Source organism: Notolepis coatsorum, assembly GCF_963971535.1.
Source record: "Notolepis coatsorum genome assembly, chromosome: 14".
In the NCBI taxonomy this organism is placed as follows: Eukaryota; Metazoa; Chordata; class Actinopteri; order Aulopiformes; family Paralepididae; genus Notolepis; species Notolepis coatsorum.
In genome coordinates, this window is record NC_140178.1 from 10,822,778 (window position 1) to 10,850,647 (window position 27,870).

The window sequence follows — 27,870 nt, forward strand, 5'->3', positions numbered from 1 at the left end:
GGAAGTATTTTGATATGTACATGGGTACCTTGGTCGTGTAGTGAATCTTGTAGACCAGGCCCATTGCAAGTTGCTGTACTCTGTCGTCTACTCTAAGCCATCCTAGTTTCTCAAAGTGGGCAGGGGTGAGGTGGGTTCTAGGAGTAAGGTCAAGCAGTAGACTGACCAGTTTGTTTTGCGATGTTTGTAATTTTGTTTTTAGCGCCTTTGAGGTGCTTTGGTACCATGAGGTGCAAGCATAGTCGTAGTACCGTTGAATGAGTGCCAGAGTCTTCAGGGTATTTTTGTTTACCAGTGAGGAGATCCGGTACAAGAATCGAGTTTGTTGGTTGACTTTTTTTATTACATTGGATGCCATTTTGTCACAGGAAAGATTTGCCTCTAGGATGGACCCCAGGTAGGTAATTTCTTCTTTCCTTGTGACAATATTGTCACCCACTGTAACTGAGAAGCCGTCGGTCTTGCTGAGTTTGTTATTTGAACCGAAGAGAATGGACTCTGTTTTGCCCATGTGTAATGATAGTTTGTTATCAGCGAGCCATATGCAGATTTTGCCTAGTTCCGAGCTGAGGGTTTTTTCAACCTGTAACTTGTTCTTGTCAGAGACCAGCAGGGCTGAGTCGTCCGCAAACAGGATCAAGTTGCAGTCACAAGCTGACAACATGTCATTTGCATAAATTAGGAACAGTAGCGGACCTAGTATGCTTCCTTGTGGAACACCACAGCTCACTGTGAGGGGGATAGGGTACCGTTTACCTCCACCATCTGTTCTCTCCCCTCCAGGTAGGATTGCATCCAGCTCACTGATAGGCTATCAAAACCAATTTCTTTTAGTTTGTCAAACAGAATGGTGTGATTGACAGTGTCAAAGGCCTTTTGTAGGTCCAGCATGACCATGCCGCAGTATTTGCCCGCATCCACCTCTTGTTTGATGTGGTTGTGGAATGAGCAAGAGCAAGATTGACAGGAGCAGGTTTGAAGGGCATATTGGAGTGTGGAGGAAGTGGGCAAGGCAGGAAGTGTTTGATTCGTTTTCTTAAGCGAACAGGACTGATGGGACAAACATGATAAAAGGACATTGTAGGAGGTAATTGATACCAGTTTGGGGAGTAGGATTTGAATTTTATTTCTTTTCATTTTGTTTGTGTTTAGGTTTTAATTTGATTTGTATTAGGTTTGTATAGGGTGGTGATGTTAGGGTTGGGTATTTTGTTTTGTTTGTTCTGGGTTTGTTGTTTTCTTTAGTCTTTATTTCTTTACAAATGTAACAGTACTTAGATTAGATTAGATGATTAGATTAGATTCTTATATCTGTATATCTGTATGTTGTGTATGTCATACATGTCATTATGAATTGAAAATGGGGGACCCTGATGTAAACAAGACGAAAGTCTTTCTCTGGTCTGCATCCCCTTAACAATTGTGTATTGAGCTGTACTGTACTGTACTGTACCCATTCGGCAATATGTTAATTAAAATGTTCAATCAGATCAATCAATCAATCAATCAATCAATCAATTCAATTCAATTCAATTCAATTCAATTCAATTCAATCAATCATATTGTTTTATTTTCTTTGCTGAGTTCTTGCCTTATCCGCTCCAGTTGCCGGGTTGTACAGTAGGTGGCGGTATGCGCCTTTCTGTGGTTGCGACCCGCCATTAACTCCATAGAAGAAGAAGGTTTGTTGTTTTTTTCGGGTCGCGGTGTTGACGTCAGATGTGCAGTGGCGTTGTGCAGAGCGCCTAACTTTGCTTCGCAAATTGCAACTAGACTAGAGACATGGCGGAGAAGGAGGAGGAGGATATTGGATTTAAAAAGGTGAGCTAAGTTTAAAGTTTAGTTGAAAAGATATGGCTCCTGTCTCTGTTGGCAACGCGCTACTATCCTCTACCTGTCCAATGCACACTGGCTAATGTTAGCTCTGGTTGGCTCTCTCTCGTTAGCCGGCTAGCTAAAGTTTCCTTCTTGGCACATATCTAGCTTTATCAAGCATTGCTATGATTGATTGATTGATTGAAAACTTTATTAACAGATTGCAGAACGGGTACAGTACAGCTCAATACAATTGTTAAGGGGATGCAGACCAGAGAAAGACTTTCGTCTTGTTTACATCAGGGACCCCCATTTTCAATTCATCATAACATATATGACACACACGACATACAGATAGACAGTACTGCTACATCTATACATTTATGACATACCAGATTTGCAAATACAGTAGTTTGTGATAAAAAAAATAGTCTAGAAAAGAGAGTACATGATTTGACGTAGAAACTGTACATTGGAGGAGGTTGGGTAGGTGGGGGGGGGGGTGTACATTGGTTGCAACGTGCAGTTTTGTACTGTATTGTACCCATTCTGCAATCTGTTAAATAAAGTTTTCATTCATTCATTCATTCAGTTACAGCAACGTCACGTTTTATGTTACATACCGGGCAAAAGCGGTAACTGCTTGTTGTTCTTATAATGTTAGTGTGTCTGCTAGGTGGGTAAGATGTCGCCCTCATTTAAATGTGAAGTTCAGTTGTGTTGTGTCACTGTGTGGTGTGGTGACATCCATCTATCATCTCTAGTGGTCATTTGCAGGGAGCCTACTAGTTTGAATTTAGAACCATGCTAGTGTAACGGAGGTACTACCTCCGTTACACTACTGGAGATGGAATGAGCTCATCCCTCTTGTCGTAAAGACGGTAAGGTCTGCATGTTGGACTCTTACTGTAGTGTAGACCTTCATTCATTACTCATTGAAAATGGGGGACCCTGTTGTAAACAAGACGAAAGTCTTTCTCTGGTCTGCATCTGTTTGCGTTAAATAACGAGACAGGAGACTAGAGCGTATCCACTGTGCATCTGTATTGAATCCCAACCCATAACACAACAGCGTACCTTACATCCTGGTCCCTGCTGGACCGTACCAACCCACACACCATTGTGGGGGGGTTTATATAACAATCCCATTCTCTTGTAACATCTCCTTTTTTTTAGATAACAATAGTTACAGCATCCCTTAGTGCACATTATTATTATTACAAGAAACCCCATAAACGTCCTTATTTAAAACCCTAACCATCTGTTCTGTGCATTTTTTCCATTTTTTTTCTTTTTTTCTTTTTTACACCATACCATACCATACCCATTAACCAGTCTCTATAAGTCCAGTCTTTGTGGCACTCTCACCAGCCTACCACTGGCCGTCCTGTACTCTGGCGCCGGTGGAGGGTCCACCACAGGCTGGTACAGGTCGCTCCGCCTGAATGGCCTGACTTCCTGGGTGATAGTGTCATTGCCCGTGTTACTGTCCATCCCTTTGCTGGGCGGACTGCTGTGTGGCTCCACAGGTGGGTTGCTGTGCTGCACTCTGTGTTGCTCCGGGCGGCGTCCAGTCACATCCCCCTCCGCTGGTCGCAGGTCCACCCGATTCCGCCGGTAGAATGTCCCCTCGACATCCACCAAGTACGATCTGGGAGCCACCGGTTGCAGGCACACTCCTCTCCTCCACTTGCCCGTCCTGTCTCCAGGCAGGGGCTTCATTCTTATGTCCTGGCCGATACACAACTCGGGCAGATCTCTGGCCGACTTGTCGTAACCCAGCTTGGCCGTTTGATGCTTAACCCGCAGCTTCTCAGGAACCCCCGTGACCACGCTGGGGCCCAGGAGCGAGTCAGCGACCGGAAGTGGGGTCTTCAGTCTCCGGGACATCAGTCTCTGCGCTGGGCTGCTGAGCATGCCCTCTGTGGGCGTGTTCCTCCACTGCAAGATTGCCAACCATGGGTCGTTACCTGCACTAGCTGCTTTCTTGCACAGGTTTTTCACAACTTTCACCGCCGATTCAGCCTTTCCATTAGACCTTGGGTGCCTGGGCGAGGACATGACATGGTCGAAATCCCATTCTTTTGCAAACGTTCTAAATTTCTCACAGTCAAACTGAGATCCACAGTCCGTTACCACCCGGTCAGGCTGCCCGTGGCGTGCAAACTGGGCCTTACACCTTAACACTGCGGTGTCCGCTGAGAGGTCAGGGAGTAGCTCTATTTCCCAGAAATCTGAATAATGATCAACCATGAGTAGGAAGTCCTTGCCCGCTTGTCTGAACAAATCCATACTGACAATCTGCCATGGCCGTGTTGGGAGTGCATGCGACATCATTGTCTCCCGCTGCTGCTCATGAGAATATTCATTACACGCTGAACACTGGCTCACGTAATCCTTGATTTCACCCTGCATGTTGGGCCAGTACAGTGTGTCTTTGGCCTGTCGGTAGCAGGCATCTCCCCCTACATGGCTGGCGTGTATGCGTTTCAACATTTCTGCCCGTAACGTTTTTGGCACTATGACTCGCTGACTTTTGAAGAGCACCCCATCTTGTGCGCTGATCTCGTCCCTGATTGACCAATACTCTCTGATCGCCAGGGGAGTCTCCTCCCGGTGATCTGGCCATCCCTGGAGCACTGCCGCTTTGAGCAACTGAAGGGTTTCATCTCCCCCAGTGTGTTGCCTGATCTGATTCAACCGCTGGCTGGTGACATTCAGATAATCAGCCTGATTAATCTGTTCAGTGTCCTCTTGTGCCCTCTGCAGGTTGCAGACTGTGTGTTTCATGTATCCCGTGTCAGTCCTCTGTGGTGGAGCCGTGGCCCTGCTCAATGTGTCACTGATGTGCATGTCCGGGCCTGGCTTGTATGTGACCTTGAGGTTGTAGTTCTGCAGCGTGAGCAGCATGCTCTGGAGCCGTTTGGGTGCAGTGAGGAGGGGTTTGTTGAATATCGAAATGAGTGGCTTGTGGTCCGTTTCCGCCACAATCTCCCCCCGTGCATACAGATAATAGTGAAAGCGTTGGCACGCAAACACAATACTCAGACACTCCTTCTCAATCTGTGCATAGTTCTGTTCTGTCTGAGTCAGTGCCCGCGATGCGTACCCTACTGGCTGACCCTCCTGGAACAGACAGCAGCCAAGTCCTTTCTGACTTGCATCACTCTGGATGGTGACCGGCTTGGTCACGTCGTAATATCTCAGGATCGGGGCCACTGTGATCAGACGCTTGATCTCCTCGATCGCCGCACCATGTTTGGGAAGCCAGTGCCATGGGACGGCCTTGTCCAACAGCCTCCTCAGTGGCTCGCATATCTCAGAGAGGCGGGGCATGAACCTTGCGAGGTATGTCACAAACCCAATAAACCGCTGCACCGCCTTGGCGTCCGTGGGGTGTGGCATGTCTTGGACCGCCCTGACCTTCTCTGGGTCTGCCCTGAGCCCCTCTGCTGACAGGATGTGTCCATGAAACTTGACTTCTCTGAGCCTGAACTGCAGTTTCTTCAAACTTAGCCTCAACCTAACCTCTCTGCACCTCTCCATGAGTGCTATCAGTTTAATGTCATGGTCCTGTATAGCCTCCTCTTCTGTCTCCCCACAGCCCACTACCAGTATATCGTCTGCGATGGGCTCTACCCCACTGAGCCCTGCTAAAAGCTCATGCTGCTTTCGCTGGTATATCTCTGGGGCCACAGACACCCCAAATGGCAGCTTTAACCAACGCTTCCTGCCCCAAGGTGTCCAAAATGTGGTGGTGTAACTACTTTCCTCGTCTAGCCTGCACTGTAGGAAAGCATCCCGTGCATCCACAAGAGTGAAAATGCGAGCCCTGGGCAGCTTGTATAGGACATCCTCCAGCGTCGGCATTAAGTAGTGAGATCTCCTTAAAGCCACATTTAATGACTTTGGGTCTATACATATCCTGATCGGCTTCTCTGGCCGTCTGACAATCACCATATTGCTGATCCATTCTGTTGGCTCCGACACTGAAACCAAGTGGCCATCTTTCTCATATTTATCTAATTGTGCCTTCACTGCCTCCCTAAGTGCCACTGGAACATTACGTGGAGCAGCTTGCACTGGGGCTACATTACTGTCCAACTCAAAATGAACTTCACCTGGGACTGATTCCACAGGGGCGTTGAAAACCTCATCGTACGTACCGACAAGCTGCTGCCTGGTTAGTGGGACTGAGCTGCTATGTCCTACCCTCAACAGCTCCTCAGGGATGGTGAAGCGCATTAAGCCTAGGCGCTCACTGGTTTCACCTGACAAAAGGGGTCTCTGACTGCTTCTTACTACCTCGAAGGTCAGCTTGTGTGTCTTCCCTCTCACTACACACTCGGTTTTGAATAAGCCAAATGAGGGAATTGATTGACCTGAATACAGAACCAACCTTGTTTGGCTGGGCAATAGCCTTGCTCCAGGGCCCAGCCTCCTCATGTCTTTTATGCTCATCACATCACAGGTTGCCCCTGAATCTAACTGGCACCTCTGCAACCCTCCGTTAATCTTTAAATTTGCAAACCATTTTTTTCCACCTCCCTGAACTGCCCCTATGCTCTCTGCCGTGTATATGTGAGCCTCTGCCTCCCCACTGTACATATTCTCAAGGTATTCAGTGTCAATGTCTGCTGTATGTAGCTGTCGGGTGGCCTGGCCTCTCTGCATGCATACTACAGCAAAGTGATTGAGTTTTGCGCAAATGCGGCAGGTCTTGCCATAGGCTGGGCACTGTTCCCGTCCGCGCCTGTGCGCAGTGCCGCAGAACCTACACGCAGCGCTTGAATTCGCGCCTGGCGCGTAATATTGAGGCCTGTCAGAACGTTCCTGCCTAGGTGGATATTGCGACCTGTCAGAACGTTCCTGCCTAGGTGGATATTGCGACCTGTCAGAACGTTCCTGCCTAGGTTGATATTGCGACCTGTCAGAACGTTCCTGCCTGGGTAGAACTCGTGGCCGCCGGCCATCTGACGCATGTACAGTCTCTGGTATCATTGCTGATGTCTGATGTCTATCCTGTGTCATTGCCTTTATTCTAATATCAGTCATTTCTGCAGCCCGGCATATCTCAATGGCTGATTCCAGTGTGAGATCTTTCTCTCTGAGTAGACGACGGCGCACACTCTCATCACACACCCCCAGCACTACTTTGTCTCTTATCAACTGCTCTCTGAGTTGCCCATAATCACAAGAAGACGCCTTCTCCTTCAGCCTTGTTATGAATGAATCTATGGGTTCCCCTTCATCTTGATTGCATTTCCCAAACACATATCTTTCAAAAATAATGTTCCTTGTTGGCTTAAAATATGCCTCTAAAGCAGGAATGATGACGGCCACGTCCTTCTCCTGGTCCGCCGTAAGTCCTAAATTATGTCTGTATATATGGCGACATTCACTGCCCATCACGCGTCGCAAGATTGCTGCTTGCACTTCTTTTACCTTGTCCTTCAATCCCGCTGCCAGTATGTAGTCCTCAAATTCCGATCGGAAATTATCCCAGTTACTTGCGAGATCGCCGCTCATCTTCATCTCATCTGGTGGCGGTATTGCTGTTGCCATGGTGATGCTGTGTTTTTGTTTGTAGCTTAGCTCGCCGCAAACGCTCACTGCTTCACTCCCCGACTTCTCCTTTTCCTCGATTTCCTGTGCCGTAGCGCACCATATCCGTATAATTACTCACGTAATTATAGCCACTTCTGACACCATGTTTGCGTTAAATAACGAGACAGGAGACTAGAGCGTATCCACTGTGCATCTGTATTGAATCCCAACCCATAACACAACAGCGTACCTTACATCCTGGTCCCTGCTGGACCGTACCAACCCACACACCATTGTGGGGGGGTTTATATAACAATCCCATTCTCTTGTAACAGCATCCCCTTGTGTGTATTGAGCCGTACTGTATTGTACCCATTCTGCAATCTGTTAATAACGTTTTCAATCAATCAAACCTGTTATAGTAGCTGAGTAGCATGATACAACTCAGCTCCCCCGCCCCCAAGTGACACTGGCAATGACACTGCACTGGTCTTTACTGGAACTCTGCACTTTACACTTTATATATATATTTATTCGAATGATTAATCCTTCACTGCACTGTATTTGTCCTCTGTCTGACTCTGTTGTTGCTGTTATGTGGGGGAAAAAAGTATGGGGAAAAAAATGCATACACTTTAAAGCCGCAACAAATGTGTTTTACACATTATGGCTTATTAAAGGAATCTGAATCTGTGGAGTAGAGTGGACAGTACCATCCTAAAACAAATTCAAAGTAAAGTAAAAGGTTCCTTTATTAATCCCCTTGGGGAAATTCAAGTGTCATAGCAGCATGGGGGGGGGGGGGGGGGGGGGTACAGGTCGGATGGATAGTAAATAATAATAATAATAATAATAATAATAATAATAATAATAATAATAATAATAATAATAATAATAATAATAATAATAATAGAACAAAGTGCAAGTAATGACAATAGTGACGGTAGTAGCAGTGAACAGTAGTGAGTGGCAGGATTCAATCAGACGGTAGTACTAGTGATGATGGTACATGGTCCAAACCGTAAGAGCACCATTTACCATTTCATATTCCACTCCTTTCTGATGTTCTGTTCTCATGTATTCTAATGTATGTTGTTATATTCTATTCTGAAGTGTTGTTTATTCTCCTGGCTTACAGGAGACCGTCAGTAAACTCCTACTGAGTTTCTTCAAAGAAGATAAAACAAAACGTAAGTTGGTGCTCAACGACAATGACACTATGTAACAATCCATCATCTACAACACTGTCACTCACAGCACACACTCACTTTAAATAAACACTCACCGTAACACCCACTTTACTCACTTTAGACACTTTAACACACTTTATATTTATTAGCAAAGCGATTTGCACTACAATTCATACCTCATTGCACCTTACCCTAAGATGTACCTCATCCCATTTCTGCATTGTACCCAGGGGGCGAAACTAGAGCCCGCCAAGCGCCATTGGCGGTCAGTTTTTACGTTTGTCGACTCTCACTGAGAGGACTAGTCATGTGAAAACCGAAAATCATGATCCAATTCTTAGCGGCGTTCTCACTCGCTGTCTCAGCACAGACATGCAGCGCACCGCGCACTGCTCCTCGCCTCCTCCTACCCCTCCCGCACCTGTTTCTGTATGCTGCATGTAAACAGAGGCTATTGTCTCGGACAGTCACCGTGACGTTAGTCTAGTCAGAGGGACCTCCGTGAGCTAATGTTAGCTACTGTTACAAAATGACCCAGTCAACTATTAACTTTTAGTTTAATACATGAGGCATTGTGTAACGTTATCCAGCCGGCTAGCTACTGATAGCTCCCGACATCAACAACTGCTCCAGCAATAGTCCAGTGCATAATACCTCCGTTGGCTAGGTAGCTCACGTTAGCCCACGTTAGCTCACTAGTCACTACGAAATGTTGCAGTAAACTAAATGGTTTACTGAGGCGTTGTCCCAACGCCATCCAGCAGTAGCTACAGATAGCTCCTGACATCAATGTCCTACAACATGCGTATTCGAGCCCCTGGCTTACATCGCATGAGGGCTGCTGAATAGGTCCAGCTGCAGCGCAGGAGAATCCTTTCATGCTGAATGTAGAGTTTAGGGTCCAGCTGCAGCGCCGGAGAATCCTTGCTGGAGCTGGAGGCCACTCGAGTATACACACAGACAGTGGAGCTGTTTGCAGACAGCGAGGTGGCGATGTCTCGCAGATAATACAACTACAAGTATGATTATATAATATATATATTAAAAAAAAATTATATAAAATAATAATTATTTTTTTTTAATCAAAAAAAAGTTGGCAGGTAAGAAATATGCTTGGCGGGTGCCGGGTAGATTATTCCCATCTACCCGCCACTGGCCGGTGAGTCAAAAAGTTAATTTCGCTCCCTGATTGTACCTCACTGTTACTCTTTTTTTACTCTGTATTGTATATTGACTGAACACTTTTTGTTTACGTACTTTTGACTTTTTCTATTTTATACTTTTTATCTATTTTTAACTAGCACACTCACATGAGCTCATACAGGAAAAAGCATTTAATGGAAAAGTATTCTGTATTTTACTATGACAATTAATAAACAAACTTGAACTTGAATGTGCAGCTCGGTGTGACACCAGATCTCTACGACACGCAGCCGAAACCACCAGGTCTCTACGACCAGCAGCCTAGTTCTAATCACTTGACATCATTATGTTTTGCAGTCGGTGGGGATGCCGCTCGACTTATGGCAGAGATGCTAAAAATATTTGTTCAAGGTGAGGATCCTCGTTGACCACAGTAGGATACGATTTTTCTGACTCTTTCTCGCTGGATAATGTACCGCGACTGTCTTGTGATTTTCAGAGGCTGCTCAGAGGGCATTGGTGCAGGCAGAGAATGAGGACTGTGACCAGGTGGACGTGGAACACTTTGAAAAGATCCTGCCTCAGCTGGTGTGTTCAGCACGTCATTTTATTAATGCATGGGATTAGTGTGAACAGAGGCCATTTTACACTGATGAGATTTCTAATATGAATGAGACTAGCTAAGATTTACAATATGAATGAGACTAGCTGAGATTTCTAATATGAATGAGACTAGCTGAGATGTATAATATGAATGAGACTAGCTAAGATTTACAATATGAATGAGACTAGCTGAGATTTCTAATATGAATGAGACTAGCTGAGATGTATAATTTGAATGAGACTATCTGAGATGTATAATATGAATGAGACTAGCTGAGATTTATAATATGAATGAGACTAGCTAAGATTTATAATATGAATGAGACTAGCTAAGATTTATAATATGAATGCCACTTGCTAAGATTTATAATATGAATGCCACTTGCTAAGATTTATAATATGAATGCAGACTTGCTGAGATTTACAATATGAACACAGACTTGCTGAGATTTATAACATCAATGCAGACTTGCTAAGATTTATAATATAAGATAACATATTCCTTTATTGATCCCCTTGGGGAAATGCAGGAATCATAGCAGCATAGGGGGGGGGGTACAGGTATGGGCAGGGTAATAGTAGAAGACATAATACAGGCAATACAATTATAGTACAGTAGAAAAGTAAAAATAGGTAAACAATATAATTAACTCTGAATATACACATATGAGCAAGTAGGCAGTGTGACTAAAGGTGCAGATGAGGGTATGTGTGCCCTATCAGTTATATTATGCATTACAATAAATATGGTTACAATAAACACTAGAATCTAAATATATACTCTGAGTAAGTAAGTATACACAGGTGCAGTATACATAAGGTACGTATGGCGTGATATATGTCATACATTCAGATTCAGAGTTTTTATTTGCCACATGGAATAATACAATCATAGTTTCTTCATTAAAAAATCATAAATAGCCATTCCATGGACAAAAGGAGCAGGAAGAAGAATAAATCTTATAATTACCTGCCCCTTATTCCTAAACTAACATGTATTTTCTTAATGGTCGGCGTATAACCTTATTTACACAAATAATCATTTATACCATTATAAAAGAAACACAATCCACAGTTAAACAAGAACAATTTAAATAATAATAATAATGATAAAGAATAAAAAAAGAAAAGAAAGAGAAGAGAAAAAAAAGATCTCACTATTCAGATCACATTTTGATTTTCATACTGACTAAATATTTTTTTTTTATAAATTTTTTTTGAATTGATAAACACTGTTACATCCCTTAAGCTCGCTATGGAGAGAATTCCATAACTTTACACCAATAACTGAAGGACATTGTAGTCGGACACACTCTGTGATCAAACATTCCTAGTAGTTCTGGAGTCCTGCTGTCATTACTTCTCTGGCTGCTGGCAGCGGTCCCTGCCCACTGGTGTGGAGGCTGATGGCAGCGACTCCCTGCCCACTGGTGTGGAGGCTGATGGCAGCGGTCCCTGCCCACTGGTGTGGAGGCTGATGGCAGCGACTCCCTGCCCACTGGTGTGGAGGCTGATGGCAGCGGTCCCTGCCCACTGGTGTGGAGGCTGATGGCAGGGGTCCCTGCCCACTGTTGTGGAGGCTGATGGCAGCGGTCCCTGCCCACTGGTGTGGAGGCTGATGGCAGCGACTCCCTGCCCACTGGTGTGGAGGCTGATGGTAGCGGTCCCTGCCCACTGGTGTGGAGGCTGATGGCAGCGGTCCCTGCCCACTGGTGTGGAGGCTGATGGCAGCGGTCCCTGCCCACTGGTGTGGAGGCTGATGGCAGCGGTCCCTGCCCACTGGTGTGGAGGCTGATGGCAGGGGTCCCTGCCCACTGTTGTGGAGGCTGATGGCAGCGGTCCCTGCCCACTGTTGTGGAGGCTGATGGCAGCGGTCCCTGCCCACTGTTGTGGAGGCTGATGGCAGCGGTCCCTGCCCACTGGTGTGGAGGCTGATGGCCGCCAGTACGAAGGTCTGGCCGAGACGGGTAGTGGTCCGAATGCAGACTTGCTAAGATTTATAATATGAACGCTAAGATTGTCATCACAGTGGTAGGGCTGTCCCCGACTAAGCATTTGGATGGTCGACTATGATTGGCCAAAATCTGCTGTTAGTCGACTATTGGCAAAAAAAAATATATATAATATATATATATATATATATATTTTTTTTTTATCATTCCATTTTGGCTGTGGGGGGTGCTTAATGTCTGAAGGAGTCGACTGAAGGCTTCTTGTCCTCTGCAAAAGCATGCAATTGGTCCACTGATGGATACATCTTGATATTTGTCTAATCTAATGTGTTCATTAGATGGGTGAAATCCTTAGCCTCTGGTATGCGTGCCATTAGCGTTAGCCACGCTTCTAGGCCTCTTTTATTTTGGAAAGAATGATAAAAAAAATATATATTATTATTATTATTTTTATATATTCGACTAAGAGGTTGGCCAGTCGACTACGGCTCCTTTCGACCGATTAGTCGACTAATCGACTTATAGGGGTCAGCCCTACACAGTGGTCATAAGTACAGCCTTCGTTACCTACACTATATGTATAGAAAAACAACTGACAAAACCCCCCCTGAAATATCACCATGATCAATTCAACCAAATTAAACAGGTCTTAACCCTTTCACTACCACACTACAGAAGGTTAACCTTTCACTACCACACTACAGACGGTTAAACCGTCTGTAGTGTGGTAGTGAAAGGGTTAACCTTCTGTGGTGTGGTTGTGAAAGGGTTAACCCTTTGTCGTGGGGCAGTGAAAGGGTTAACCTTCTGTATTGTCGCAGTGAAAGGGTTAACCCTTTGGTAGTGAAAGGGTTGAAGGCTCTGGTCAGAATTCTGGCACCCTAGCCCTATGTCCTACTTATCGATGACGTTGTCGGTCCGTAGAGTTCTTTCTCCGCACGATCCATGCTGTTCTTCATAGAGGACACCCACAGCTCGAGTTAGCTGGCCACAAGACGAATGCAAAGTCAGTGGGGCCACACTCACGTCTGCACAATTACTCCAGGCTAACCCCCGAAATGAACGCTGAAACCTACTCCACAGAGTGCACCCAAAGTACATGTCAGCGTTTGGAATTAGAATCTCTTCTATTTGCCAAGTAAGTTTTTTACATATACCAGGAATTTGTCCTCTGCATTTAAGCCACCCTAACAATTTAGGAGCAGCGGTTGTCCATAGTCTGGTGCCTGGGGGCCAAATCTAGCATTAATGCCAGTGCCTTGGTCAAGAGCAATGGCAGGGGTGTAGCTAGCAATCAGCGAACACCCCTTTACACATGCGCGCGCACGGTTTGAACCCAGAACCTCGTGGACAGTGCATGCTAACCATCACTTTCAGGGCTTGTACAGCCTGGGGCGGGCGTGGCCCCACTGACTTGTACAGACTGGAGCGTGGCCCCACTGACTTGTACAGACTGGACTGTGGCCCCACTGACCTTGTAGTAGCTTGCGGCTACCTAGCTGGAGCTGTGGGTGTCCAGTATGAAGCACAGCATGAATCGAGCTGAGAAAGAACTACTGATTGACAACATCATTGGTAAGTAGGGAATGAGGCGAGGGGTCAGTTCTCAATTTACCCTCTAAAGCCCCAATCTGGAGAATACTGAAGTAGCTAGACACTAATAACTAGCTAGACACAAATACCTGTAGCTAGACACAAATAACTGCAACTAGACACGAATAACTAACTAGACACAAATAACTAGCTAGACACAAAATAACTACCGTAATTTTCGGACTATAAGCCACGCCTTTTTCCCCATTTTTCGACCCTGCGGCTTATATAATGGTGCGGCTAATCTATGGATTTTTACAGCTAACGGGGCCCTGTCCACACGAACACTGGGTGTTATGTAACCGAGCCTTAATGTGTGCGGTTGCACTGTTCGCCCACATGCAACCGGGTTTTTGGAACACTGCAACCGTGTTCTTTTACAACCGGAGTCCAGGGTGAAGTTTTGCGCGCATCCCGGTTCCAGTGGTTGCGTGTGGGCATAGTAACCGAGATTATTTCCAGTGTTTACAGCAGAGCTGTCCCAAGTAGCTGCGGCTCATGTGTTGTCAAGTTATTGTTATAAGGAACCCAGTCCAAACTACAACAGTCTGCATCCCCTTAACAATTGTTTGTATTGAGCCGTATTGTATTGTACCCATTCTGCAATCTGTTAAATAACAATTTCATCCATTTATTCTACTAGCGTTAACGTTACTACGTTAATGTACGCTAGCCTCAAATGCTAACTATTTATATGGAAAATGCCAATCACATTAGCATGTAGCTAACAACATCAGAGATCTTTTTGTGAGACTAAACTCTCCGCTCTTGGTAGTAAATTGTGTTGATGTTGGTTTTGTTTCATCAACAAATGAGGCAGAACACACAGTGAATGTATCCTTTTTTGTTTATTGCACTTGCTGAAAAATAAATGCTATGTTGCTAAATGTTCACGCGAGGTAATTTAAAGATGGTGGGTTTCTGTTTTTGAGCAGGAAGTGTAGGAAGTGTAGTGACGCGTTCGACCCTTCATGTTTGAACTACATCGCCACCTACTGCTTTAATTAAACATTAAAACACCTGCGGCTTATAGTCCAGTACGGCTTATATATGTACACATTCAATTTAGCTGCTGCAGCTTATATTCAGGTGTCCGAAAATTACGGTAATATTATATATTATAACATAAATATTAAAATCAGGAAAATAGATATCTAAATAAAAACAAAACACATTTACACACACCCCCCTCCTTCAGACAACAAAAACATACAAACAATAAATAAACAATAAAATAACATATATATTCCTCTGTCCTGCTACACAATAGTCAGGTTTTTCATAAAGCCTGTGAATGTCTTCCTTTTCCTCCTTTACTATATAGTAATTTTTTCTAGTCCCAGACTGGTAGATATTAGGGGTTGGACGATACATCGATCCAGATCGATATCAATTATCAAATAGGATCGATGCAACGTAAAAAGATAGATTCATATTGCGATACTCTTATTTTGAAAATCCCCTCGTGAGCATATCCGCCCGGCTGCAACAACAGTAGCTCAGCGTAGGGGTGGACGGTATGGTCTAAAATTTATATCACGGTATAATTTGAAGCATAGACGGTAACGGTATATATCACGGTATCATCGTTTTTGATAAAAAATTTTTTTATTTTATATAATTTTTTTTTTTTTATAAAATATATATATTATATAATTAGACTTGTACTTGTATTATCTGCGAGACATCGCCACCACGCAACAAGCTCCACTGTCTGTGTGTACTCTAGTAGCCTCCAGCTACGGCCAGGATTCTCTGGAGCTGCACCTGGACCTATACTCGAGTAGCCTCGAGCAGAGCTACGGCCAGGATTCTCCGGCGCTGCACCTGGACCCTATTGGCATAACGTTACTTAACTGTGCTCAGCAAGCCCTCAGCTCGAATACGCATCGAATCAGTGTTGTAGGCTCAATTTGCCTATCTAAGCCAGGATACGTCTTCAACGCGCTCACACCACATTGACTTGGGCTGTCTTGTTACTCACTGTTTGATGTTGTTGATAGTTGCATCCGATGGGTTCGAACCGGTTGAGTTCTATGGAAGGAGTTGCGTAAAGTTTCAAACAATAACGGAGCAAACAAATGAAACAAAACAGGCTCCAGACTTGTACTAAAGGGGTTTCAAAACAAACAGGCGCAGCAAAAGGGTTTCAAATAAACTCATAATGATTCTAAACAAAGTCTTTCTTTTCAGTCTTTCATTCATTCAATCTGCGCTGTGTGTGTGTGTAGCAAGCGAGCGGTTAAAAAACTGTTTCTCGTCTGGCGTGCGTTTACACACAGCTGTGCCATAATTAATAGGAGCACCATGGTGCCATTTTACGAGGCGACCAGTGGCGGCGCTATTTAGTCAAAACTATTAAATCAAATGAAATGGCTCCTACATAACCGGCCCCTATTGTTATGGGCAGGCTCTAATAACAATACAAAATCAAAAAACTGCTGGAGCCATACAAAATGTTCAAGACAAAATAAATACTTGTGAGGTGGGAAACAGGCATGGTGTATAGGCCTGTTTGAATCTTCAGTACCTAATTTGAGTTTGGCACCAGCAGGCAAATCTTGCTGATGGGCCTTTCAAGTACACTGGTTTTTGTCTGAAGACGCACACTTCTCACAAGTCCTCTTGAGTCTGGCATTGTTTCCAGGACTCTAGCCAACATCCAGGATCCTCTTGGTGCATTCGTGTCAGCTATGATCACAATGTCTTCCTTTTCAAAGTTCCTGCGGACGCGGTTCCATTTTTGACGTACATTCATAAGAGGTAGGTATTCTTTTATCCATCTAGTCCAAAATAGATCTGACAGGTATTGTACTTGTTTCCAACGGCGCTTCGCATATACATCAGCGGCCTGGAACACTCCTGGTGGAAGGATCGGCTGCTTCTTAAGCAATAACAGGTGATTCGGTGTTAATGCTTCCAGGTCGTTGGGGTCACTCGAAACTGTAGTGAGTGGGCGGCTGTTGAGTACGGCTTCCACTTCACATATGACTGTATGGAGACTTTCATCATCCAGAGTTTGTTGTTTGGTGACTGATAGCAAGATCTTTTTGAGCAAACGGATTAATCGTTCCCATACTCCACCATGATGGGCACCAGCGGGTGGATTAAATATCCATTTGACTCCTTTCTGCTGTAGAGCTCCTTTTATTTTGTCCAAATTCCATGCCTTCAAAGATTCTTTCAGTTCCCTTTCAGTGGATATGAAGTTAGTTCCATTGTCCGACCGTATTTCCATCACTTGGCCTCTTCGAGCAATAAAACGCCTGAGAGCATTAATGCACGAGTCTGTATCTAAAGAATGGGCCACTTCTAGGTGTACTGCTCTACTGATTAAGCAGGTGAAAATGACTCCATATCTTTTGACTGTGGTACGGCCTCTTTTCACCTCAATAGGTCCGAAATAGTCTACTCCTACTTGTGAGAAAGGTGGTAGGTCAGGTGTTATTCTATCTCTTGGCAGGTCTGCCATCTTCTGTTCTCCGACAGATCCATTGAGACGTCGACATGTCACACATTCAGAAATAATCTTTCTTGCCAATGAGTTGGCACAAGGAATCCAATACTTTTGTCTCAGTGAGGAGAGCATGTGGTTTCTCCCACTGTGTCCTACTTCCTTATGGATCTTTCTAAGAACGAGCTTTGACACATGATGGTCCTTTGGGAGGATGGCAGGGTGCTTTGCATCTTCTGGCATGGCTGCTCTGCTTAATCTCCCACCCACTCTTAATATTTCGTTTTCAAGTTTGGGATCAAGCTTGTAGATTGAACTGTGTTTCTGCACGTTCAAACTTCCTTTCTGCAATGTTTTGATTTCCTCTTGAAATCCTTGGTTTTGACAGAATTGAACAACGGCTATCTCTGAAGTGTCCAGTTCATCCAGAGAGAGGTTGTGTGCCTTTACAGCGTTTTTGAATTTTTTCATCTCTACTTCAATTGTCTGTCTTTGTTTGTCTGTGTCTGGTTCTTGAATTTGCATCAGATCTTTCCTTTTTCTACTCAACTGCAAAAGGTGAGTTCTCAAATACAGCATCCATGCTACAGCTCTTTTCAATTTGTAGAGACTTGAGTAGTGGTGTATGAGAGTGCTAGTAGGATCTTGATCTGTCATCTGAATGGTATTGACTGTAACCTTCTCTCTTTTGACTTCCGGATCGTCGGCTGGTATGGGGGTGAGATCAGCAGGTAAGTTTGGCCATGTTTCTTCCTTTTCTTGTAGGAAGTCCGGTCCCTTCTTCCAGTTTTCACACTTTAAAAATGCATCAGCTGTAAGACCTCGGGACACATGGTCTGCAGGGTTGATCTTGGTGTTCAAGTACCTCCACTGCTCAATAGAAGAGTGCTCTCTGATGATGCTGACTCTGTTAGCCACGAAAGTCTGAAACCGCTTGGTGTTGTTCCTAATATATTTCAAGACTGATGTACTGTCTGTCCAAAACACCGCTTTTCTGAGCGGAAGGTGTAGCTCAGTCTCCAGCATCCTGTTCACTTTCACTGCTAGTACTGCAGCAGTAAGTTCCATTCTGGGTATTGTAACCTGTTTCAAGGGGGCGACTCTTGCTTTTGCCATGATTAAAGATGTGTGAATTTGGTTTTCGGTATTTGTCATCTTTAAGTAGGTCACAGTACCATATCCTGTCTCACTTGCATCACAGAAGTGATGAAGTTGGGCTGACTTGATCTCGCCAAATTCTTTAGATCTAATACATCTTGGAATGTCGAAGTTCTCCATTTGCTGTAGTCCAGTGAGCCATTTATGCCATGATTGACAGAAAGCCTCTGGAATCCTGTCGTCCCATCCATAATTCAGTTGACATAACTGTTGCAAGATGTGTTTTGCAGAGAATATGAACGGAGACAAGAACCCCAGAGGGTCGTACACTGAACTTACAGTGGAAAGGATTCCTCTTCTTGTGTAGGGTTGATTTTTCATGTTCACTTGTATTCTGAATGTGTCTTCCTCCACATTCCACTGCACTCCAAGGGCTCGCTCAACCGGTAGGTGCTTCTGATCCAAGTCGATATCTTTTACCTCTGTGGCTCGCTCTTCCTCTGGAATAGAGGCCAGCACTGTGCGGCTGTTGCTTAGCCATTTGTTCAGGCGGAAACCTCCTTGAGCACACAGGGTTCTTAATTCTTTCGATAGTGCTATGCAGTCCTTCTCACTTGGCATAGATTTAAGACAATCATCGACATAAAAGTTCTCTTTAACAGTGTTAACTGCCACTGCTGAGAACTTGTCCTTATTGTCCTCAGCAGTCCTTCTCACGGCATAACTAGCAACACTGGATGAAGATGTCGCTCCAAATAAATGGACTGTCATTCTGTATTCTACTAGGCTTTGACTAATGTCGCCATTTGGCCACCATAAGAACCTAAGAAAATCTTTGTCAGCTGGTGTGACTTTCACTTGGTGGAACATGCCTTCTACATCTGCCATCATCGCCACTGGTTCCTGTCTAAACCGGATCAAGACGCCCAGCAGTGTGTTGGTTAAGTTTGGGCCTTGAATAAGCTCATCATTTAATGAAGTTCCTTGGAAGGATGCAGAACAGTCAAAGACTACACGCAGTCTGCGTTTCTTTGGGTGCCGTACTCCATGGTGAGGTAAGTACCACGTCCTTCCTTCCTCTTGGCTTAACTGCTCGTTTGGTACAGCTTCAGCATGTCCCTTTTGAATGACACTTTCAAGAAAGTCAGTGTACTCTTTGTGAAACTCTGGATCCTTCTTGAATTTCCTTTTAAGTGACATGACACGCTGCTCTGCCAGATGGCGGTTGCTAGGCATTGCTAGATCATTCTTCTTGAATGGAAGGTTTACTTGGTAGTGACCATTTTTCTTCTCAGTAGAGTCAGACATGATTTGCATGAATCGCTTATCTTCAATAGACATTTCTGCCTTCTCTTCATAACCCTTTTCGGGAAAATCATGATTGAATTGTTCGATCATGAGGTCATTCAAATTTACTATCGATATACGATTACCGAAAATATGGGTTGGCTGCTTATGGCTTGTTGTGGGTTCGTGTAGAAGCCCATTAACCACCCATCCAAGTCTTGTCTTTACAGCGTAGGGCCCATTACCCTTGCTATTAATTACTGCCCAAGGTTCCATAAACTTAGCTGCATCATTACCAATCAGGAGTCCAATATCTGCATCAATATATGGCAACTTAACCTCCTTTAGGTAGTTCCATTCTTGCACATCATCCTGAGTGGGAATTTGCTGCTTGGTTACAGGAATTTCTATTTGAGTATAGAGTGGTGGCAGTTTTAGGAAATCATCTCCTTCAAGACTTGACACTTCCAGCCCATTGATTCGGTTAATACTTATGACCCTTTCTTGTCCTAGAGTACGAAGTAGAATTCGAGTTGGTGTTGCCTTAGCATTCAGTTGCTTCCTTAAAGCCTCAGTACAGAAGGTTCCAGTGCTTCCTGGATCAAGGAAAGCGTACGTTTGAAGTACCTGGTTAGAATTTGACAACTTGACTTGCACAGGAACAATTGACCGTTTCTGTTGGTCACCGGCCCCAGTATGAATAGGCCTTTTCATGGTGACTAATGCACTGCCCACCGACGTGCTATCGGTGCTTGGACTAGTTTGACTTGTATCTTTTTTAAATTCAATGTGCAACACAGTAGGATGCTTCTTTGTGCATATTTTACAAGTCACACGTTTTTTACAGTCCATGAGTATGTGACCCTGAGTCACACATCCGAAACATAAACCGTTTACTTTAAAGAACTCAACTTTGTCTTTGTGCATTTTCTTATCTAATGTCTTGCACAGGTCTGTGCTGTGGTTTTCTTTGCAAAAGAAACATGTTTTCTGTTGCACGGCTGCAGAGCTGCTTGTGCTCGACTGTGACTTTGGTTCTGAGGATTCTGTTACTGTCGCAAAACTGCTCTTATAATTGCCTTTAGTGTATGACGAAACTGCTACAGATTTCAAAATACTGTTTCGCGGAGGAGGGATTGTCCTCTTCTCTTTCGGTTTTGTGTCTTGTATTTCTCCAAAGAGGGGATCAATGGCAATGTTTGCTTGCCTTTCAATGAAATTTACAAGTTGTGGGAACTTAGCTCTTCTGTGTGTACGCTCATAGTAACCATATGCTACTGTCCTCCACCTCTCTCTGTGCTTGAATGGCAGTTTTGACAAGACAGATTTCAAGTGTGTAGGATTGTTCATGTCTTGCAGAATTTCATTATTGCTCATAGCATTGCAGCATGTTCTCAAGAAGAGTGAGTATTTGTGTAAGGCTTTACCATCTTCTGATCGGATTGCATCCCAATTCAGAATTTGTTCCTGATAGGCAGCAGCAATGAGAACCTCATTTCCAAAATGTTTGCGTAGCAGCCGTTTTGCTTTCACATAGCCTTTTTGGGAATCCATGTGAAGGCAGCTTCTCACAATTGCCTTTGGTTCTCCATCTGTAAACTGTTCAAGAAAGAGCAGTCGATCTCTGTTGTTACTTGTCTTGCTTTCTATACAATGTTCAAATGTACTAATGAAAGAGACATAACTTAATGGATCACCTTTAAATACAGGAATCTCTCTAGAAGGCAAGAGTGAGAACCTCTGTTCTTGAATTAACATTTCTGTGATTTCATTTTGTTTTCTCAAAATGTCCATCATGGCTCCGCCTGGTTGAACATTAACCTGAGCACCATCTTGCAAGCCAAGGTTTGGGTTAGGCTGTTGGGGTTGTTGGTGAGCAACAGGCATTCGTGACCTTGTAGGCTGCTGAGCCATTTGTTTCTGTGGCTGCCGTAATTGGCCACTAGGGGCATGTTGAGACCTTAGTCTCAGTGGTGGATGGGAAGCTGCTCCTTCAAATTCATCATCATCATCATCATCATCATCATCATCATCATCATCATTATTCTCTTCATAGTCATCATCTTCCTCTTCATCATCCAATCTATAATTAACCTTATGGCTGTCCACTGGTAAGGATTGCATTGAGTCAAAATATTCATTGATGTGGATTAAGGGGTTAACATCAAGCCTGGTGTCTACATGTTTAGTTACATCCAGAACTTTTAACCTGGCATCAGCAGCTGCAATTTCCACTTCCAATTAAAATGCTTCCTTTCTTGCTTTGAGCTGTGCCTCCTGAAATTCAAATGCTTGTCTTTGCTTGAGATAAGCAGAACGTGTGGCTAGATCGGCTCTTTCGGCCTCTACCTGTCTTAATGCTGCGGTGCTTGAAGTGGATTTCATGCCAACTGATTTATTGCCAAATGATTTCTCACTTTGTGCTGGTGTCACTGCTGGTGTCACTTCTGGTGGCTTTTGTGCCATAGCTGCAGGGGCATTATTTATCCATTCTATAACCTTATCATGAAATTCACATATGATTTCGAACTTCGGCATGTACCACTGATCTTGTTCTTCTGCCGCTTCCTCTTCTGATAACAGCTGCTGTACTGTTTTGTGAAGTGATTTGAAGTCATTTGTTTTAGAATTAAATTCATTGTATTCTTGTTTAACCAATTCAACATTTCTGTAATCAACCATAAGTGCCTGTAACACATTTCTTTTGCTTGTGAGTTGTCCAAGTTTAGCTTTTCTTCGATTACATTGTTTTGTATAATTAGCCTCAAGTGCCCGTTGCGTGGGTTTCACTTGTCTCTTTCCCTCAACCACAGGCAAGTTAACATTTGTGTCAGAAGTGTGAACGGTGGTAACTTCAATCACAGGAGCTGCATCAGCACCTTCGGTCACAATCAAAGCAGCTGCATCAGAATGGCCCAATTCCTCTTTATCTTGCTCAGACATCGTTAAGCAGCATCTATTTATCTATTTATAACGGTGCACAGGTTTATTTGATGACGACATATATTCCTTCAGATCCACTTTAAATGCGCGTCTTTGGCGTTCATTTATCCACATGATATCGCACATTGCATTATCTTTAATAGAATCACACATCCTTTAGATTTTGATCCTCCAATTCTATTTTGAAATGCGCGTCTTTGGCGTCCATTTATCCATATGATATCGCACATTGTATTGTCTTTAACTGCATCACACATCCATTAGACACTTTGATCTTCCAATTCCATTTTGAAATGCGCGTCTTTCGCGTTCATTTATTCAATCATATTGCACAGTCCATTGTTTTCAATAGCGTGACACATCCAGTAGATCAGTTTGATACCATTTTAAATGCGCGTCTTTCGCGTTCATTTATCCAATCATATTTATTGCACAGTCCATTGTTTTCAATAGCGTGACACATCCATTAGATCCGTTTGATACCATTTTAAATGCGCGTCTTTCGCGTTCATTTATCCAATCATATTTATTGCACATTCCATTGCTTGTGTCCGTATCAGAGAGTTTTTTAACTTGATTGTAGGCTCAATTTGCCTATCTAAGCCAGGATACGTCTTCAACGCGCTCACACCACATTGACTTGGGCTGTCTTGTTACTCACTGTTTGATGTTGTTGATAGTTGCATCCGATGGGTTCGAACCGGTTGAGTTTTATGGAAGGAGTTGCGTAAAGTTTCAAACAATAACGGAGCAAACAAATGAAACAAAACAGGCTCCAGACTTGTACTAAAGGGGTTTCAAAACAAACAGGCGCAGCAAAAGGGTTTCAAATAAACTCATAATGATTCTAAACAAAGTCTTTCTTTTCAGTCTTTCATTCATTCAATCTGCGCTGTGTGTGTGTGTAGCAAGCGAGCGGTTAAAAAACTGTTTCTCGTCTGGCGTGCGTTTACACACAGCTGTGCCATAATTAATAGGAGCACCATGGTGCCATTTTACGAGGCGACCAGTGGCGGCGCTATTTAGTCAAAACTATTAAATCAAATGAAATGGCTCCTACAAGTGTTATAAGACATTGATATCAGGAGCTATCTGTAGCTACTGCTAGCCGGATATATAACGTTAATACAACGCCTCAGTGAATTATTTAGTTCAATGGGACATTTCGTTTTGAACGGTGAACTAACTTGCGCTAACGTGAGCTAACAGGTAGCATACACGTCTCTCTACTAGACTTTGTGGAGCGTTTGTTGATGTCAGGAGCTATCGGTAGCTGGCCGACTAGATACCGTTCGGTTAGACAATGCCTCATCATGTATTAAACTAAAAGTGAATAGTTGACTGGGTCATTTTGTAACGGTAGCTAAGCTAACGTTAGCTCAGGGAGACGCCGCCGTCTTCCCGTGTCTATACGCTACTATATGAATTGAAAATGGGGGACCCTGATGGAAACAAGACAAACGTCTTTCTCAGGTCTGCATCCCCTTAACAATTGTATGTATTGAGCCGTACTGTATTGTACCCATTCTGCAATCTGTTAAATAAAGTTTTCATTCATTCATTCATTCATTCATTCATTCATTCCCGTCCCACTAGACTACTAGACCCGCGTTTACATGCGAGCGGTAGGGGCTGGCATGCCCACTGCGCGAAGCCTCCTAAATAACTTTTTCCAGTTCGCACATATCTATTATCTATGACTAATTCTATCTATTTTTAGGGGCAAATGCGAGTGAAATAGTCGCGCTGTGGTTACATGACGTCATTGCTATTTTAGAGCTGCTCTACCGGTTACACGGTATAGTCAAAATCCATACCGTAGAGCAAATTCATACCGTTTATACCGTATACCGTTTATACCGTCCACCCCTAGCTCAGCGTGTGTTAACGTTAGACAGCATTGCTTCAGAGTCTGCCTATTTTGCCCGAAATAAGTGCCTGTTGTTTTTTTCCCCACAAGGGGTCAAATGCATCTAACATGCTTTCCATCCTCGCCATTCCTTTATGCCCACGTCGCGTTAAATACCGAAATTAACGTTGTGTTAGCGTGAGCTAACTAAGCTAAGCTGATAGAGCCATAGAGAGAGAACGGCAGAGGTCCACTAGGGACTGGGAAGGAGGGGGGGTTACTGCATTCTCAAGATAGCCCCACTAACAGGATCTGGCCGGTACTGCACCTTCTGACTCCCAATATGCCTTTTCCAGCCAAAATACAGCGCTGTGATAGGATATTAATATCGAACGAACCAAAAACAGTGAACAGGAGGTCTATTTGTATTTAAAACAATAGATTGTTATTAATTTCAATGTCTGGAAGAGATCAAAAATAAAAATGTCCAATATTTCCATTGCCTTTTTTTTGTTGATTTAAATGTTACTGATTGTGTTAAATGGGCATATAATATCGTCTCATATCGATCGCAGGCACCTGAATCTAATCGTATCATATCGTATCGTGGCAGACTTTGTGATATCGGAAAATATCGTATCGTTGTCCAAAGAATCAATATTGTATCGTATCGTGATGAAACTGGTGATTCCCACCCCTAGTAGACATCTCTCTGATCCAATGACCTGAGTCAGGTCTCTGAACATCCTTCCATTTTAAATCAATCACACGTTTAGCTTGTAATATAATAATAATACACTTTATTTATATAGCACCTTTCATACAATAATTGCAGCTCAAAGTGCTTCACAGCAGTAAAAAAGACACATAAAATGAGCACAAAATTGGCAGATCAAGTGCAATGCATTAAGTGCAGCCATACAATTAGGCATAAAATGACCATAAAATAGACCGCAGCAATATAGACAAATGCAAGATAAGGCATAGAACATTAAATCACATCGTTTTTCGCATTAGGATCTAACATCTTAACTCATTGGCTGCCAGCTATTATCCTTATCCTGTGGTAGCTACTGCCAAGCTGTAAACGATGGGAGTTAGTCACCTTGTTTGTAGCGCTAAATCTATATTCTATATTATAGCCATGGATGCAATACTATAGTAATTTGACTGAGTTTCTTCCGGTCAAGATGCAAAAAAGAGATAATTTGTCCATCCATACGTTCCTGTGTTATACCGTGGTGAATATAAGTATGGTTTTAGAGCGGTCTACGGTAATTCATGAAATGCTTAGTTATGGCAGTATACGTCGATTACATTGTAGACGTTGCCGTTTCCTTCCTGAACTCGCTATTGTTCCGGAATCAAATCCACATTATAGGTATTATGTTCCATCATGAATGCATGAAAGGAGGGGGGGGGGGGGGTCGTTTCTGATTATTTGATTGTCAGTAACGGCATTTGCATTGAACACTAAACACGGTTATCAGCCCGATCAGTATGAAAGCATTGCAGGATCAAGCTAAAAATGTACGTCAAATCGCCCTTACCTGTGGCCGGGAGTAATCCAAAAAGAATATTCCAATTGTTTGATCGCCATCCGGTATATCCAATGTCCATTTGCTCGACGGCATAATTTACCACAACATATGGATCGGAGATATCTGACGCGCTTCAATGTAACCGGCAGAACCGTTCGTATTGGCCAACAAGGGAAAATGTAACCCGAGACCTGGGGCCTTCCCACATAGAAAGATACAAGGGTACAAAGGGTGCTTGATACCGCTGTCTAGCGTGATGTGGCCGGTATTACACCTAGGCATTCTCAATGCGATTCCCAATGTTAACGCAGAGTCAGTGGGCCTGTAATGAATAGAAATATCGAATAAAAGAAATAACGATCAAATAACGTATATATACGTGGTTGGCGTTCAACGGTTGTTGGACAAACACGTATATAAACGTTGTCGGCGTCCAATGAGTTAATAGGCTTCTTTGTTTACTGTTTGTCACTGATGCACATACAATAGACAGATCAAATCATAAAATTGGCAGATACAAATAAAATAGACATATAAACCCAGTATTTTAGATGTCTACACAATACGGTTGATAAGAAAAGGGTAAAAAAACAAAGTGCTTGAGCACCGCAGTGTTTTAGATGTTTAGTGTCAGAGCAACAGGTCTTTCTCATATACTCCGCCTTTCCCCCGTTCTAAGGTACATTATAGAACAATTACAGTTCTGAATCACTTTAGAAAAAACAACAGCAATAAGTATGTCTACTTAAAGTTGTATTCGTTTTTAGGCACAATAGATGGATAATAAGAAAGCCCAGAGCAGTACTTCACACTTGTAGTAGACAGAAATCAATTCGTTTGTGTTTCTTAACAATCACAATAAAATCTTCAGGGTATATATATATGTGTAGTAAACATAGTTGAGCCACAACAGGAACAACTGTTTCTGTAACGACACTCTTTGTCTCATGTTTATATATATATATATTTATAATCCTCTGACTCCCCTTTTGCCCTATTAGTGATATCTAGTGATTAGTGAAATATTGATTAGCCGTAAAAGTTCAAATTGGAAATATCTACCAACTGCTTTCACTGTCTACCCATATACTCTGTATGATGGGATGTACAACAGTTCTGTATATATACAGCATATTTACATTTATATATTTACCCATATTTGTCTGAATATACATGCATATAACCCCTCATGTACACCTGCACATAACCCATATGTATGATAGCATGTACTATAATATAATGCTGTATATACACCATATATATATATATATATATATATGTATTCACACCGCATATATACCTATCCTCACCTGTTTGTACTTACCTGCACATAGTCCCTTACTATATATATATATATATATATATATATATATATATATATATATATATATATATATATATATATATGTACATATCCTACTCTTACTATTTACACTGCTGGCCAGTAGTGGTCATAGTGTCTCTATTTATATAATACAACTCTGTACATACATCTGATGAGCGCTACATTTGTATATTTTGTACCCAGTTTAACCACCTGTACATTGTATATTTGCTGTTGCACATTTACTGCTACATTTGCACTTTGGTTGGATGCCAAAACGTATTTTTCGTTGTACTGTACTTGTGCTGTATGATGACAATACATTTAAAAATGATCTAATCCTGTGTCCCTTTCCTTCCTGCAGCTGCTGGACTTTTAACAGATCCCGCCACCAGATGGAGCCGTCGTGCCACGTGCAGTGCTCCGCCTGCTTCAGTTCCTCAATCAACACATTGTAATTCTTCTGCCTGTGTATATATGTATATATACTTTCTGTTTTGCTGTAAATAGTAAACGTTGTGTTCTAAGGAT

The 27,870-nt window shown here is 43.1% G+C and overlaps 1 protein-coding gene across 1 annotated transcript; it reads left to right on the top strand.

Annotated features, from left to right (window-relative positions):
- The first annotated feature begins 1,682 nt into the window (after window positions 1-1,682).
- cenpx (centromere protein X) lies at window positions 1,683-27,870 on the top strand. The gene is made up of 5 exons (XM_084329750.1): window positions 1,683-1,821; window positions 8,501-8,552; window positions 10,053-10,106; window positions 10,195-10,283; window positions 27,704-27,870. Exons 1-5 carry the CDS (start codon window positions 1,783-1,785, stop codon window positions 27,716-27,718), a joined length of 249 nt encoding a protein of 82 aa, XP_084185876.1. The 5' UTR covers window positions 1,683-1,782; the 3' UTR covers window positions 27,719-27,870.